Source organism: Haliotis rubra, unplaced genomic scaffold (assembly GCF_003918875.1).
Source record: "Haliotis rubra isolate DU_JTF1 unplaced genomic scaffold, ASM391887v1 Scf70, whole genome shotgun sequence".
Classification (NCBI taxonomy): domain Eukaryota; kingdom Metazoa; phylum Mollusca; class Gastropoda; order Lepetellida; family Haliotidae; genus Haliotis; species Haliotis rubra.
The window spans coordinates 1,873,029-1,890,661 of NW_025767413.1; the positions used below are offsets into that span (position 1 = coordinate 1,873,029).

General features: G+C 37.2%; 1 protein-coding gene across 1 annotated transcript in view; it reads left to right on the top strand.

Moving 5' to 3' along the window:
• Window positions 1–250: 250 nt before the first annotated feature.
• LOC124258751 (dyslexia-associated protein KIAA0319-like protein) overlaps window positions 251–17,633 on the top strand; it is a 104,777-nt gene continuing 87,394 nt past the window's right edge. Inside the window, exons 1-3 of the mRNA XM_046692833.1 lie at window positions 251–410; window positions 8,419–8,621; window positions 10,316–10,618. Of these exons, the coding sequence (XP_046548789.1) occupies window positions 8,531–8,621; window positions 10,316–10,618 (394 nt within the window). The 5' untranslated portion in view covers window positions 251–410; window positions 8,419–8,530. The remainder of the gene's footprint in view (window positions 411–8,418; window positions 8,622–10,315; window positions 10,619–17,633) is intronic.

Genomic DNA, 17,633 nt, shown 5'->3' on the forward strand with positions numbered 1-17,633 from the left:
CTATTGTTGAAGACATTTTAGTCCCTATGTACTTCAAGTTGGCCGACCAAAGATGATTGTTTACACACATCCACGTTTCTAGTGGAAGCTGCCATTATCATAGAGCAGAAATTGTCAATCTTTGTTTTGATTGGCCAAAATAGTATCCTGTTCTTGACAACATAAAGTGGTGACGTTCTTCGCAGAAGTGTATATGAAAATAAGCAGGTAGTGTTAAGGTAGGTCACATCTGGAACTTTACGATGCCGTAAGAGCCGCGTGCGCATTCAGTCGTAGACGAAGACATGTCTATACACCTCTGCTTCAGACTGGCCGATGTTGTTGCAATTCTTTCTTATTGATAAATATTTTACCCGCAGTGGAAAACACCGTGGTATCGGCCCATAACACCCGGCAGTCAACCTCAGCAGGTTATGGTAACATTCGCTTATTAGTAATCAGAAGAGTGTGTTGTTTACAGTAGCATATAGCACCAGAACGGCGTATTTCTTATATGACAGCTCACTTAATTGGTTGTCACAGACTCTCCTGTGTAAGTCTTCTACTTTTTTTGGTCCATTATTTTGATATTTATTTTTTACATAATTTGAAAAGATCGTCAGTAACATATGGTCATGAGCAATGAGGATCACAAGCAATGTTGACAGTTTGTAATCATATCCCTGATTTCAGTTGATGCACACCCTATTTGCATGCTATCAGCTGTTATCAATTCAGTGTTATCAGTGATCGTTGAACTTGTATATTCTGTTATGGTGATAGACTTTTATGATGTCATATACAAACAATTGACCTATACATATCATATAAACACAATGGCACATTTGCACATTCACAATAGTTATTTTCTGGTCTTGCAGGGTGTTTTTATTAATACCTTCTTCAATACAGAAAGTAATATAATGGCAATGTTTTTATCTTAGCCACATGTTTTCTGCTTGTTCAGCATATGAACATATACCTATTGATATAATGTTCTTGAAGTTCAGTGTCAGGCATGGAAAATAGCAAGCATATTGACATGATTGCTGAATAATGATCTGCTTATGCATCTTTTATTGGTAGAGCTACTGTATGCATTTTAATCCAAAGGAAACACCTCCATGGATACAGAAACTTGTATAATTAATAGAAGTACTAGGAAAACACCATGGTGATAAGCAAGATGAGAAATACTGATACGCATTGCCAGTATTCTTGTGTTATGTAATGGCAGTGTGTATTGTATATACAAATGTACACAAATGTATGTAATGCAGCAATCATGAGGGTCTGGGAAAGGATGCTCTTTATATTCTGCACATTTTCAAGATGTTTTGATGTACTTACTGGATGTTTGCGGTTTTGTTGATTTTTACCAGGATATACACTTAGTGTTTCTTTCTGTTGTTGTTCTTTACACTACATACATATGTTCAGTAAGTCATTGAAAAAAGGGTTTTATTTCACAATACCTTTGTTAGGGCCTCCGTATTTAATTCTGTGTTTCTCATCTCCTGCTGCCCATAAAAATCCCACCAGCCCATACAATAAACAAACTTATTTCTAAACTTTGAGCTGACCATTCTCAATTGTACACCGCCAATTGAAAAAATATGTTTCACCACAAGAAAAATTAAGAATTGAGTTTAAAATGTATTAAATTTCATTGAAAAACCACCAGCCTCTCAGATTGTTGGAATTGCAATGGGCAAACTTTATTGTCTTTACCGTGATTCCCAATGCATTTGGTGAGTATACATTTAACATTTATCTTCCAAACTACACTCAGTAAACTTAATATTTAAATACTAAACATTTTTTGACATACATATCAACAGGATTTATCTATTGTAGTCATGGTAGGAGTCACTTCAATACGAATGGGGGGCACTATTGACAAACTTATGGATCTAAAATAAAAATTAATTCAAAACATTAGAATTATGTAAACAAAACCACCCGCAAGCGTTAATCCTAAATTTCAAACATTGCCTCAGTTCAAGCCAACAGCAGCATGAGAAAGGATAAAATTTATATTATGAAACATGGTGCATTATCATCACCCTATGTTACGCAATGTCTGTTGCAATACATCTTGTCAAATACCATATGTATCAATCATAAGGGCGTCCGTATTTAATTCTGTGTTTCTCATCGCCTGACTGTTCCCAGATTGGGGCAGGTGGAAAAAAAGAGGGAAAAAAATACTATTCAATATTGTAATGTTAAATTCACAATACAGTTCATGATAAGTCACATAAACATACAGGTCACAGCCTGAATTATGGATGACACTGTTCCAGTTTGTGTCATAGAATGAAAGTTATGAAGACATTATATTGTTCTTCTTTTTTTTTGTTGGTCTTCATTAGTCCATAGTTCTTGATTACATTTTCGCTTTCTATTAGCTGCCTCATATCAAGATATTGTAACACCCCTTGATGCATCAAACCATGAATATCATTTAAGTCTCTAATAGCCCCCCGACCGCATCATACCAAAAGACGTTAAAATATGGTACTTGTTGGTCCCTGCCTGGCGTTCGGCATTATTGGGTACAACAAGGACTGGTCGGCTAGGAGTCAGTATAATGTGTCTGAGTGGGGTATTCATGCTTTACTGCAGCGTGGTATCTCAGTGGGCTAGTACTATAAAACCAGCTTAAGTCTGGGCTAGTACAAGCAGCCGCACCTACACATACACACGCATGCACGTCGTCATATCAGCGAAATATTCTCAATCACGACATTAAACCCAATTTCACCTCACCTCACCTCTAATAGCCATAGGTATGTACTTGTTTATATCATTTGTATATGCATTACAATATGTCACACTTCACGGTATGGATAAGAATTACCTAGAATTAAAATGAACTCTGATAATCGATATCTCGGTTGTCTCGATATAACATCTTGGCCCCAGCAAAATCCTTCATAATTTATCATTATTCAAGCTCTTTTAACTCGATGCGGATGTCTCGATATTTCGGATATCTTGATATGATTTCATGGTCCCAACAAGCAAAATTACCCTTTTAACTCGATATTTGCAAAGAAACTCTATGTTCACCTACCTTTCATGGGCAAGTATCCCTTTGAACTGAGGTTGTTTCCACACATGTAAACTAATTAGGGCTAATTGAGTTGAAGGTGTCACTTGTTTGTTATTTACCGGTAATTAGGATTAATTAAACACTACTGATAACGGATTATAGTTTCGAATCAAAACATACTTTGAAGCGTTTTGTTGTCTGTCATAGTGATATGTGATGGTATGCCCTGGTCGGATGTCTCGAATTTCGGATAACTCGATATTTGTTCTTGGTCCCATGAATATCGAGACAACAGTGCTCGACTGTATAACATGGTTATTATTCGTCACCTTGTAAATTATGTAATATTCTTACTGAAGCACAGACTGTTAGTAACTATCAAATACACTCACATAACAGTATCTGTATTAGCCATATGAAACTAGCATGAGTTCTGACTTGTCTAATGTATATTGAATGGAATAATGCACTACGAGAGTGTGGTGGGGTAGCCTAGTGGTTAAAGCATTCACTTGTCTCACGGAAGACCTGGTTTGATTCTCATCAATGCTACATTGTTTGAAGCCCATTTATGGTGTTGCACAGAAAAGTGTCATAGAACCCAACTCACTCACTCACTCACCAATAGACACGCTAATTGTGTACATCATGTGAATACATGTGTTGCTGGAGCTGTATCAAATCAAGATAATGTCGTCATGTTGAGGGAGATCCAGACATCAACCTCATTTAGTTAATGAAACTGTCATTGTACTCACTGAATCGGTGTAATTGATTTTTCTATTACTTTTGTTAAAGGTTTGCCTGTAATATATTGGAGAAAGCAGTGTATGAGTGTATTTTACAGTGTTCCTGATAGTGTGATATTATCATTACTGATTCAACCGGGTAGAATAAATCTGATATTAGCATGCATATCAACCAGATTTAGATCAGATATATATTTAGGGATTTAGATATGTATCATTGTAATTTAAATGCTTTTCTTGCTTCATTATGCCTAGTTATTTGAGCCAGACATCATTTCGTGAAAGAAATTGGCTGATAATCTTAATGATCATCAAAAGGTACCTTTGCACAACCTTGGACTGGATATGCTTAATATAGGTTTATATGATGTAATGAAACAAGATTCAATGAAATGATTTTGAGATATATTTGTCAATATATTCACATTAATTTCTGCAGTGTTGAACAATCATGGCTCTCTGCAGCAGCTGTAGCCTGTCCTTGACAGCTTCAGGATGCACTTGTCATAAGGTGAATCTTTGCTGAACCTGCAAATGTTAGGGTTATGACAAGGACCCTTTGACTTTCATTCTTAATTCAGAGAATGGGTGGCCCAGTCATCTTAGTCACCACAGATTCATCTTAGGTTCAGTCCCATTTTGCCATGTTCATGAGATCTTGATCAGGCAGAGCTTTCACTCCAGTCCTCACTCCACTCACTTCACTCACTCACTCACTATGGCAAGCCTCAAACCAGTGATCAGGGTTCAGTACCCATTTTGACCAACAGATGTTCATTGAGTCCACCAATCTTTGTGAAAAAAAAAAAAGTGATCTATTATTGAAGCTGATCTCAATCAATCTATATGACACGAGGCGACTAACGGGATTGGGTGGTCAGGCTCGCTGGCTTGGTTGACATGTCATCGGTTCCCAGTTGCGCAGATCGATGCTCATGCTGCTGATCACTGGATTGTCTGGTCCAGGCTCGATCATTTACAGACCACCGCCATATAACTGGAATATTGCTGAGTGCGGCATAAAACTAAACTCACTCTACACTCAATCTATATGTTTCTCATTTATTTAGTACATGAAACAGGGCGTGGATATTGGTGGGTTAGTCTAGTGGTTAAAGCGTTCACTCCTCACACCAAAGACCCGGGTTCGATTCCCCACATGGGTACAATGTGTGAAGTCCATTTCGGGTGTACCCTGTCGTGATAGTGCTGGAATATTGCTAAAAGTGGCATAAAACACACTCCCTCACTCACTCAGTACATGAAACATGGTCACAGGTGTGCTGAAAAGTGAATGAACAAGCTGGGTTTTTTTTCAAGTGAACAGAACTGCATTTCACAGCCAGGTACAGACCAGTTGGTGATATAGGCAGCTGTTACCAGATGGCTCTTGCTGGGCTCGCAAACACACCCAAAGCTAAGATTAACTGAAAATTAATTCAATACTTAGTTATGAGCCTGGGGATTAGTCATTTTAGTATCATTTTGAAGTAATTGTAACAGTGTAAGAATAATACAAGTTTAGATGCAAAGTAAATTTAAATTTGTATGTTGTACAATTTAAAAATAGTATCCACTCCTCTCCCTTTGTTTGATAAGAAATGTAGAATTAATTCCAAATCTTTTTGTAATTATCTGAAGGTTTACTAATCAAATGACAGGAATAAACTGTGAAACCAAAAACCTAAACAATTCAGTTGATTATATTTGTTTTATTTTCAAAACTTAAGTTCGTCAGCACTCACAAAATACTTATACATGGTTTTATGTCTAAAACATCTCTGTTGATAGGCATCTTGACCATTTTTTAAAAATCAATGAGTTTGTTTCTGCTGATTTCAAACTTGGTATGGGTCATGTGGTTGCAACATGGACTCTACACTACAGTCTCTAGAATTCTAGCATATCATAAACAATTTGTACAAGATGGCTGCAGGAGTTTTGACCAATTGTCTTACAATAAATGGCTACAAAGTGAGCATTTCATCAACACTTTGCCCCTTTACAATCTCATTTGATCATGCACTGTTTTTAAGTTTTCATATTATTCCATGGAAGTTAGATTACCAGTTTGTGAAGATACCAAGTGGTACTACCCGGTATTCATTCAAATTTCGATCGGACAAGGCTAAATGGTGTAATGGTGTAAGTCCACAGTCTTGGTGTTATAGTTTACTGGTTATATTTTAAAGGCACGACTACTCCCAATAACCTGAATATCTTTTCACATATTTAAGGCCAGGGGTCTGCACATTAATTGGGTTTTGCGTTGTTTTCATAATTTACTACATTTATGAAGAATATTTGATTTTAGAAAAATCTCATGGAGGAATGGGGGGAAATGAAGGACATATACTTGCTAAGCATTTATGATATTTATTGTAGCTCAAAATATATGTTGTTCATTTTGCATATAATTTATTTACAATGATTTCCATAAATGTTCTCAATATAGTGCTAGTCACAGGATAACTGGATAGAGGGACCCTTTCCCTTCCTTGCAGTTAACAGTAGCCATGTAGCATATCATGGGGGGACTGGCTTGGCGCTGATGGTTGGAGAACTGCAGGCACCTCAGGGCAGTTAAGCTGATGGTACAGACAGATAAAAGAGATGATGCTCATACTATCAACCATTTATTTTCTTCTGCCAGTGTTAATCATTTACAAGACCACTAGGGGCTGTGGGGTAGCCTAGTGGTTAAAGCGTTGGCTCTAGTTATAACCCTAGTTATAACATGTATTGTCTAGATGGACGTGTTACTCAATAATATACATATGTAGATATGTGTCAATGTAAATATATCTAATACATGCAGGGGTGGAAATAAACCCACTGCCCGACGTCCGAGTCCAGTGTTTTTTTTCTGTTGGGCAAGCAAATTTGTATATCACACTGTACCGGTGTCCAGTTGACTTTCCAACGTTAATTATGTTGTTTATTTAAAAAATCAACAAGAAAAGGCCGGTATAGTGGAAAAATTATCAGGGCAAGTGATTTTACATGTGCCACTCTACCGGAGTACACTAGCAATTTTTAAGATACTTCCACCCCTGACATGTGTATGTATGTGGGGGCGGTGGGGTAGTCTAGTGGTTAAAGCGTTGGCTCGTCACGCCGAAGACCCGGGTTCGAATCCCCACATGGGTACAATGAGTGAAGCCCATTTCTGGTGTCCCCCGCCGTGATATTGCTGTAATATTGCTAAAAGCGGCGTAAAACCAAACTCAGTCAGTCAGTCAGTGTATGTATGTGTACTTGGATGCATGTGTGCATGTTGCACTAAATAGACCAAGACATCTTTCAGTTTGATCCCTTATATTTATGTTATCATTTAATAACCTTCTACACATATGGCTCAGTGGGTAGCCCAGTGGTTAAAGCATTCACTCGTCACGCCAAAGACCTATTTCCCCACATGGTTACAATGTGTGAAGCCTATTACTTGTGTCCCCCATGGTGATATTGCTGGAATATTGCTAAAGGCGATGTAAAACCATACTCACTCACTCACTCTAAACATGTAAATTACATTGTGCTCAGTAAGGCATGGCATTCAATTCGTAGGTATTTCCTGTCTTGGTACTGATATAAAACATGAGACAAATGGATAAGCATATGTAACTTGCTTCATAAAATGCTACTCAAAACATGCAATACAAATATTGTTGGTTGTATCTACCATTGATTGAGCCGGCCTCAGTGACTACCCGTGACAAGAGGAACTTAGTGCTGCAGCTATCCAAAGCTTAGATGATCTTAACACTTCAGAAATGTGAGGGTATATAGGCAGTTATGATAACAGATAAGATCACTTTGGGGGTATGAGACTTGGGTCAGATGGTTTGAGTCGGGAGTATTTAACAGCAATTTTCTTGGTAAATCGTAATATAGGGCATTAAAGGGAGATTTTGCTTGGGGAAATTGCTTGAGCCAGCCATTTTCATTCAACTTATTTCTGCCAATTCAATTTTAGATGTCTATAACATCGTAACAGTCAAAATCTGTAGTATATCCCAAAGCAATAATTAAAGTCCATTTTATTGACCATTCTTCTTGTTGATATCTCAATTTACTTAGGCTGAACATGATTCAGGTTTCAGACTAGTAGCATTGTCACAGACAATGTCTAAAACATGAACATTACCATGATTACCATGCTGACGGACTTGATGAAAGGGTGAATATATTTGACCTGTGAAGATCTTGGTTAGAACTGGTCTTAAACTGCTAGGAAGTGACTTTCGGGATCAGTTGGTCAGGCTCTCTGACTTAATTCATGCATGGCATCGTATCCCTAATGCATAGATTGATGCTCATGACGTCAATCACTGGACTGTTTGGTCCAGACTCAATTATTAAGCATTGTGACGTCACAGGCAGAGTAAACAGTTACTGTTCTTTAGTTTATACCTGATGATGGGGCCAGAACAAGCCCTGAAACGTTGTACTAGACAATAAAAGAAGATGAAACCCAGATAATTCTCTATGTTTATTTACACACTGTCGTCATATAACTGGAATATAGCTGAGTGAGTTGTTAAACCTCAAACAACCACACAAATATATTTCGCATTGTTTAAAACAGCTGAAGCCTTGAAATTTAATTGACTGTGGGTTTTGTTGTTTCAGCATGTTTCGTTGGGCCGTGTTGTGATTGTGACAATGTAAAGAAGTGCAAGAGAGGAAACAGCAGGCATAATGACTAGCACAAGCCAGTGACATCACCAGCTGGAGAATCAGTATGTTCAGGTGCTGGTTGGGAAATGGGAAGCGATGTTTCAATAAGCACCAGCGGAAGATAATACTGCTTCTCATCGGTGCTTTCATCTACGGTGAGTGACAGCAGGAGGTTTCAGTACCATGTATGCAATACTGTAAACAAAATTTAGTTAGTTACATTTCAAGGTTTCATTTGATTAGGTGAATTATGATGGTGTGCAGTAGTGGATTGGATGAATTATGATGTGTGCAGTAGTGGATTGGATGAATTATGATGTGTGCGGTAGTGGATTGGATGAATTATGATGTGTGCGGTAGTGGATTAGATGAATTATGATGGTGTGCAGTAGTGAATTGGATGAATTATGGTGGTGTGCAGTAGTGTATTGGATGCATTATGGTGGTGTGCAGTAGTGGATTAGATGAATTATGGTGGTGTGCAGTAGTGAATTGGATGAATTATGGTGGTGTGCAGTAGTGGATTAGATGAATTATGGTAGTGTGCAGTAGTGGATTAGATGACTTATGGTGGTGTGTAGTAGTGGATTAGATGAATTATGAATGGTGTGCAGTAGTGGATTAGATGAATTATGAATCGTGTGTAGTAGTGGATTAGATGAATTATGAAGGTGTGCAGTAGTGGATTAGATGACTTGTGGTGTGTAGTAGTGTAGTAGTGGATTAGATGAATTATGAATCGTGTGCAGTAGTGGATTAGATGAATTATGATGGTGTGTAGTAGTGAATAAGATGAATTATGAAGGTGTGCAATAGTGGATTGGATGAATTATGATGGTGTGCAGTAGTGAATTGGATGAATTATGGTGGTGTACAGTAGTGGATTAGATGACTTATGGTGGTGTGTAGTAGTAGATTAGATGAATTATGAATGGTGTGCAGTAGAAGATTAGATGAATTATGATGGTGTGTAGTAGTGGATTAGATAAATTATGAAGGTGTGCAGTAGTGGATTAGATGAATTATGAATGGTGTGCAATAGTGGATTAGATGAATTATGATGGTGTGTAGTAGTGGATTAGATGAATTATGAAGGTGTGCAGTAGTGGATTGGATGGATTATGATGGTGTGCAGTAGTGGATTAGATGAATTATGGTAGTGTGCAGTAGTGGATTAGATGAATTATGATGGTGTGTAGTAGTGGAAAATTCCATTTTCAATGCAAAGTTATATTTAACAGGAAAGGTATATTAGGAATTACAATAGTGTGCCATGATCATGATAACAGATTCAATAGAAAATTAAACTTTTCAGAAGTGAGTTACCTGAATAACAGTAGTGCACAATAAATATAATAGATAGAAGTAGTTGTTTAATTTGTGTCTGAAATACAGTTTCTTAGTGAATTATTACAAAGTAGGTTTGTTTGTGTGTATATGACCAGTGTGCAAAATAACCACTGGCCCGCTAGTCTGTGGCTAGTAAAAATCAAGTTGGGCCAATAAATCTCCACAGTCACGACTGGCTAGTGAATTTTCATGGGGTCATTTTGTAAATATATCACTCTCTCCGACTTGTTAAGTTATAATACACTTTTAAATCATGCAAGATTATGGCCTAATAAAAATGTTCATCATATTAGCATCTTAATGATGAAACCCGTGTCATGACGACAATATCCAATTCTCATATATTTTTTAAATCTTATGCTTATTTTCTACCTTCAAATTTTGGGCTATTGAATTATTTTGTGGGCTAGTAACTTTCAGGCACAGCTAGCCAACTGGCTAGCAAAATTTGGAAACTCTGAACACTGTATATGACACTGAAATTCCTTTTCTTCTTCAGGAGTGTCGGCAGACATTTGCAGTTCCAACATCAGTGAAGATGACGCAAAAAAAGCCATCCACAGAGGAAACAAACCCAAGAATGGATCAAACGCTGGACGTTACACCAAGGACATAAATGCTGTTTCTGTGTTGGACTGTGTCGTGAGTTGCTGTAACGAAGCAACCTGTGATTCTGTCTTCTTCCATCAGAATACCTGCTATCAGCTAGAATGCAATCGCTCCATACCTGGTGCTTGTGATCCTTTCGAGGCTAACGATCCAAAGTTTAACAACACTTACTACATCAACGTTCGAACTGTAGGTGAGTAGCGATCTGTGTCAAGTTTTCAACGGGCTGCAGATAATGTGTTTCAAGGAGTTGGAACTCCAAGCAGAGTGTGTGTTTCATGGCTTGAAGCCTTGGCAATTAGCGCTTTTGGCTGTGTCTAGCATAGATGACAGCTGGTGATCATTAAGCCATCAATCTGTCATTATGTAGGCTTAAGCTAATAGCAGCTTTCATAGACAGAAATTGTAGCTCTCTTGGAGGTAAATGGTATTCTTTGTGCAAAAGTGAGAGGGTTATGTTTCAGCAGTTATATAAGATATATGAGGGAATGTGAGTGAGTTGAGCTTATGCCACTTTCGATATTCCAGCATTATCATGGCAGGGGATACCAGAAATGGGCTTCACACATTGTACCCTTGTGGGGAATCGAACCCAGGTCTTTAGTGTGACATACGAATGCTTTAACCACTGGGCTACCCCACCACCCCTTTGTGAGGGATATACCATGTCAGTTAACCCATAAGCATAGAAAGTATGAGATTGAAGGTATGATAAAAAAGGCTTTGGGACCTTGAAAAATATTTCACTCGAGACAAACACTGTGATTTGAATTTTTGTTGGGACATTTTTATCAATTATGAATTCAGTCTTCTTTGACAAAAATATCCCCATAAATATTGATGATCATTTTTTGTTCAGTATTTCATAATGTATCACAAAATTGTCTAATTTGAATGTGATCCTTTATATTGCTCTAGGCCTGATAGAGCATAAAGAGACATGATGCTCCCTTGAGAAAAATGGTTTGTAATGTCAGGAAGCTTTCAATAAAATAACAAAGCAAGCTTAATGTATTGCATACATATATGATAAAAACAAACAGAATACATTAATGACTCTTGTGAGTAAATGATATACTACAGGCTATGTCGGGAGATGATTCGGTGCACAACACCTGTAGCTGATTGCTACTGGTAACTGAGTGTTGTATTGCATCAGAATGTAACCTTTGGTAGGATTTAATTGTCCATAATGGTTGATGTCCATAATAGTTGATTTTGCTTCTTCAGATTTAGCACTGTTGGTATACCTATTTCTTGTAATAAATAAGAGACACAGTGTGGCTATTTTCTTGGTGAAAATAAGATGTTTTCATCAGAATCACTACAGTGAAGATTGTGATGTTTACAATTAAGGAATAACAATTACCTCCCAAGTTTTCTATGTTTATTGGAGCTTCTTTGAAGGCTCCTGGCTGAACTACTATGTTCCTGAAAACCTTAAGACCTTTCCCTCATATAAATACACTTCTCAAGGCATACTTAGTCATCTTTAGTCAAAGGTTACAAGAATCATGCCCAAGAACACAAGCTTTGGCCCTTTGTTCAAGTGGTTCTGCTAAACAGTACATGCGTTTTGTGGCTGTTTTTGTGTATGTGCCAGCTGAATAAAAGGCTGCCTTGTACAGACATTTTGAACAGTCTTATACTTTTTATGTATGGCTGTATGGATGTTCAAGATGAATTTTACAGATACACTCTTAATTTACAAATACACTCTTAAAACAATGTGTCAGTAATTATTGTCATTGTTTAAAGTGGGATGGAAAATGTTGAAGTGGATAAACATCTTTACATTTTCATTTCTTCTCATTTCATTTGGATGATTTGTAGCTGCTTAAAAATGTCAAAGATGTCAATTATATTCTTTTGGCTATATAGTTTGTCCAGTTGCCATGGTTATAGGTAGGAGTTTCTGCTGAGGAAAGCCTGAAGCCCCTTGGAAATAAATTTGAGAAGTCACTGACATTCATTCATTTCACAATGTTTACCAGATGAAATCTTTTAAAGACTAGGATTCAGCAGGGTGCAGGTTCACCTGAAACATTTGCTATTGTAAATAGTAACAACATACATGGACATCCACTAAAGCCATTATAATCCTACTAGCCTTTGGATACGTTTAGCATGATACTTGGGCTTAAAGGCTAGTACCAATGTTTAGGCCTATGGAATGTTATGTCATTAGCATATTTGAGACAAGGGTGTGTTGGGATGTAGGGGTTTCTGAATATACATAAAAATTATAATTCTGGAAGAATTGTGTAAGGCATCCACAACAACAGTGTTGAGCCTCCAGTTATGAACCTCCAATGTGGGTGATACGACTCCGTTAAAACTTACTGCTCCAGTATCAAATCTACATTGCCTCGGGTTGGAAATAGCTATCGACAATCTTGTACCTAATTTACATACCATGATTGATAATGTTGTCATAAGATGTTATGTCTAATGAACAAATTGAGGATATGTTTGTGTAAAAGTACACAGATTAAAGTTGTTAGAAATATGTGCAAGTGCTGAATTTTAGAAAAGGTTACTGATATCTACTGTCACTGGTATTTAACATGTTTTCCGCTTATTTGATAAATAATTGATGTTAAGGTGAATGTAACATTTTTTGCAGAAATCGAGACAAAGATTTGTATTACTCCTGAAAACCTGGAGTGAAATATCTGAAATTCTATCTCTGAAGCAGAGGCATGCTAGAAATAATATTATATATTACCATATATTTCCGTAGATAAGGCAAATTTTGAGGACCAAAAATAAGTCTGTAGAAGGGGGTCGGCTTATCTATAGGTTACACTTTCGTCAAACTTTTTTCAGGATGTAAGAAAACAACATCATATTGCTTCGCGTGAACAAACAAGAGAAGACGACTTTGTCAGTGAAGACCTCAAATTTGCAATTAAACATCACTAGACAAGATTATTTACCTATTCAATTTTAAGTTGTTTTTACTAGGCATTATATGCAGGGATTAAGATTACATTGTGTGATTGTCCCGTATACAGCGCCGGAAATAGCAATCAGTTGTGCAGTGCACACGTTCCCCTACCGGTGATTTAGTTGAAACGTACCCGATAATATATTGAGATGAATTCTGATGCAATGACCTTAAAAATAGAGTATCTGAAACCATTACCTTTTAAAGAGAAATATATTCAAGTATTGTGTCATTTTTGTTGCAGGTTTTGCTCTACAAATGTAAAATATTTATAACCATAACTATGGTTTATATGACAGCTTTTTGGTGTATTGCTGGATAGTTTTTATGCATGGAACAATGTGACCTGTCACCTATGAGATTTCGCGTGATCTTGCTATTTCCACTGGGAAAGCAGTTGGTTGACTTTTGATCGTCTAATAATAATATTTTTTCCTTTTTGATGGAGATTTATTTTGAAACCATGTATTATTGAGAGATGTATATAAGCACTGCCGAGCTTGATGATGTCTGTGTTTGGCACATGGTTCAACATACATTCATTTATTCATTAAAATGCCCAGGTGTAGTAATGGTAATGAAGCATTATTTTCACAGTATCCGAGATATGAGCTTTGCTTTTGGTAGTATGTAATGTGTAATATATATTGCATATTTGTCTAAATAATTCAAACAGATACATATCACTATCTGAATTTTTAAAAGTTACATCACAAGAAAACTATGAAAAAGACACATGCTAGGTCTTCAGTCTCGCATACCAACATCTCATACAACTTAACTCTTCAGTGCATTTCCACCAGTTTGCATTTAACAACTCTTCATGTACATTTCATTCACAATTTAAGATTAAGGCATTTATTTAAATTTTTAAAGAACTCTAAAACTGAAAAAGTTCAGCATCTACCAGAAATTGTGGACATATTTGGTATTTTTGTCAATAGGTACTGCACAGAATTATTTGGAAATCATGAGATAAGTGTTGCATTCTTAAAACTCTGCAGAAAGATCATGGAGATGTATTTCTCAATACCATGAGAAGAGATCTTGTGATGCTTGAAAACAAAGACTTGTGGCAATGTAGATGTGCTAGCAATTCAGTTGATGTGGTGAGAGTTGATTCACCACTGGTTGTTACTTACACCAAGGGAGGCTGTGTAATCTGTAGGTCTCCTGTTGTGACAATGAGAATATCACAGTAAGTTGTGGGAGTCAAACGCTATTGGTGACTAGCTTCAAATTTCATTATTCACAAAGGAAAATATTGATTCTTTGGTCTGTTTTAGGTGAAATATCAGTTTGCTGTAATCATAAATTTGCTCTCTCTACAGAATAAAATTGTTACCTACATGTTTTATGTAAAGGATCAAAACTTATGAACCGACTGAAGATATATTTTAGATATAATTCTAATATTTGGTATTTACTGTTGAAATCAACTGGGATTTGACTGGCAACCGACACCTTGCCTTGCATGCGCTACCCGCGTCCTACTCGTGCACTGCCTGCACGACCCGTGTTGTGAGGAACACATGGTTCATACTGACAAACAGTCTCATCCTTCACAGCGATCCTTCATAGCCTAGTGGATAAAACTGCCAAGCTAGTAAGCAAAGAGTTGCAGGTTCGAAACCAAGGATCGGCACTATATATTGGAAGTTTTCAATAATCTGATATTTTACGATCATATTCAGTGATAGCAAGACAAAGTTATGTCAATCTTTAAAACAACTAATAATTCGCAGTCAAGGGCTATTCCTCAGAAAATCCCTGGGATGCGGGCAATTCTGTAGGAAATCCACAGGATTTGTTGGAGAATGCCCATGAAACTGCCTGTAGAAGTTTACTCAGTAAAAGTAGAACCAAGTGAGACCACAGAGTGACATCATTGGAGGTTTATAATCCATATAATAAGATGTATATTATAAGTTGTATGCTTCTCTCGAGGGTAACACTGCTACAAAGAGGCGTACATCAGACCGTATTACCTGAGGGAGAAGCATGCAATGTTTTTATCTTACTGCCATGTTAAATGTACAAAATATTATTTTATGTTATTTGGAATATCGCTGCCGACTATGTGACATGTAAACAAAATGGCGTCTGCCTGACTGGATTTTAAAATCAGTCAAACATATTCTGACAAGCTTAAACCTGCTATAAAATGGTTAATTATCCCCCCATGCCATTTAGTGGTGATATAGTTTAGCTGGTGATATAGTATTATCTTAAGAACTGTTGACTAGATTCTTTTCATATGTGGTCAGGTTTATCACCATACAGTCAGGTTAATTGGACTATCTTAAGAACTGTTGACTAGATTCTTTTCATATTTGGTACCTAGGTTCATCACATTATAAGAAAGGTCCCAGTCAGGTTAGATGACCTTGACCTTAATTTCAAGATCACAAGGGACTTTAACATTTTACTCTATGTTAACATGCATGTTAAGATGGTCAGAGATATCTCAAGAACTGTTCACTGGACTTTTTTCATATTCAACACCAAGCTTTATCTAGGGAAGGCCCAGTCGATTTTGGTGACCTTCACTTAATTTTCAAGGTCACAAAGACACTTTGAAGATTTCAGCATGTTAAATTGCATGTTAAGATAGTCAGCAAGATATCTCAAAAAACATTCACTGGACTTTCTTCATATTTGACACCAAGCTTCATCTAATGAAGGCCAGGCCCAGTCAATTTTGGTGACCTTCACATAATTTTCAAGGTCACTGCGACACTTTGAAGATTTCAGCATATTAACCTGAATTCACTGGATTTTCTTCAATAACTTTCAAGACTTCCCTTGAATGAATTTTCAATAAGCAATTTCTTTAGTACCATTTTTGCATATTTCATAACTATGACAAGTCAAGCAAAAGATATCAATAAAGAGCAAGATATCATGTCATGTATTTGTTGACATTTAACTTCATCTTAAACTTCCATTACTTTTTAAGTTTGATTTGATAATTTGCGGTGGGGATTATGTCACCTTAGTGACAATGCTTGTTATGTTTAAGTTGAGTGTGCAAACGATTCAATGTATAAAATAAAGTATATAAAGCATTGAAAGACAGTGAAATAAATGTCTACATAGTGAACTCAAAAACAGCTAATCGAATGGTTTTCGAACTCCGGGCACTGCATGCGTCATATTTGACGTCATACGATTGTTAGCGATACAGCAAACCGAGTTTGGCAGTTACCGTGGCAGCAGGTAATACTTTTTCCAGTTCCACCCTTCTGGGAGAGGTGACACGGAAACTTGTTAAAGCATCATTGACCACTGAAATTAAAGTATTTTACATGAAGGTAAGATAATACTACATCTGCAACTTTTGCAATAGTGTGTCATAGCCCACATTTTGTTGTTATATGTGTTAGTTGAGACCATGTTCTACTGTTCCTTTCACATCATGTCACCAGCTGTAACGAGGGCAGTTCCGCCTCTGATTTCAGATTTACCCACAGATGGATTTTTGATCTGTCTGAATCATACCTGAGCTCATGTGTCTTAAGAAAGTGGTAACTGTCTGAGACAGGAGTCCCGTTTGGCGTTCATTCCCAGTTAGTCAAGCTGACATCTTGTGATAATCTGTTCAAGGATATTAGTATAACTCACTGTTGGATTCCCCTTAGACTTGCACAAGTCTCTAAGGTAATAATTATTAGTTTAAATGATAATTTCTAAAAAATATAAATATCCTTGTAACAGACTGGCATCCTTACTCTCCGCTTATCTAGACTTGCCTCTTTAAAGGATAGATTTACTATACATCCATGAGCTTAGCATTTAGTACAGCCTTGGAGCAAGGCTAGATTCCCCTTGAAGGTATATATGATATGGTTGTGGTGTTGATTCAGTGGAATGCCAATGGCAGCCAGGGGAGAGACACTCCAATACAGGATAGGTTCAGGGGTGGATTAGTCAAAATCAGGGTAGAGACACGACAAGATAGGTCCTTACTAAGGCTGGGTCATTGAGAAATGGGGATAGATACTACAATACGTGACAGGTTCAGGTTGGTGAAAATCATGGGAGAGAAACAACGTATGAGAGATTAAGTGGGAGGGTCAGAGAGAAATGGAGGAGAGTGTGTCACCACAGCTCATGACAAGTTCAGGGGTAGGGTCTGTAAATCAAGGGAGAGTCATACATCCCATGACAAGTTCAGGGGTAGGGTCTGTGAAAATCAGGGGAGAGTCATACATCCCATGACAAGTTCAGGGGTAGGGTCTGTGAAAATCAGGGGAGA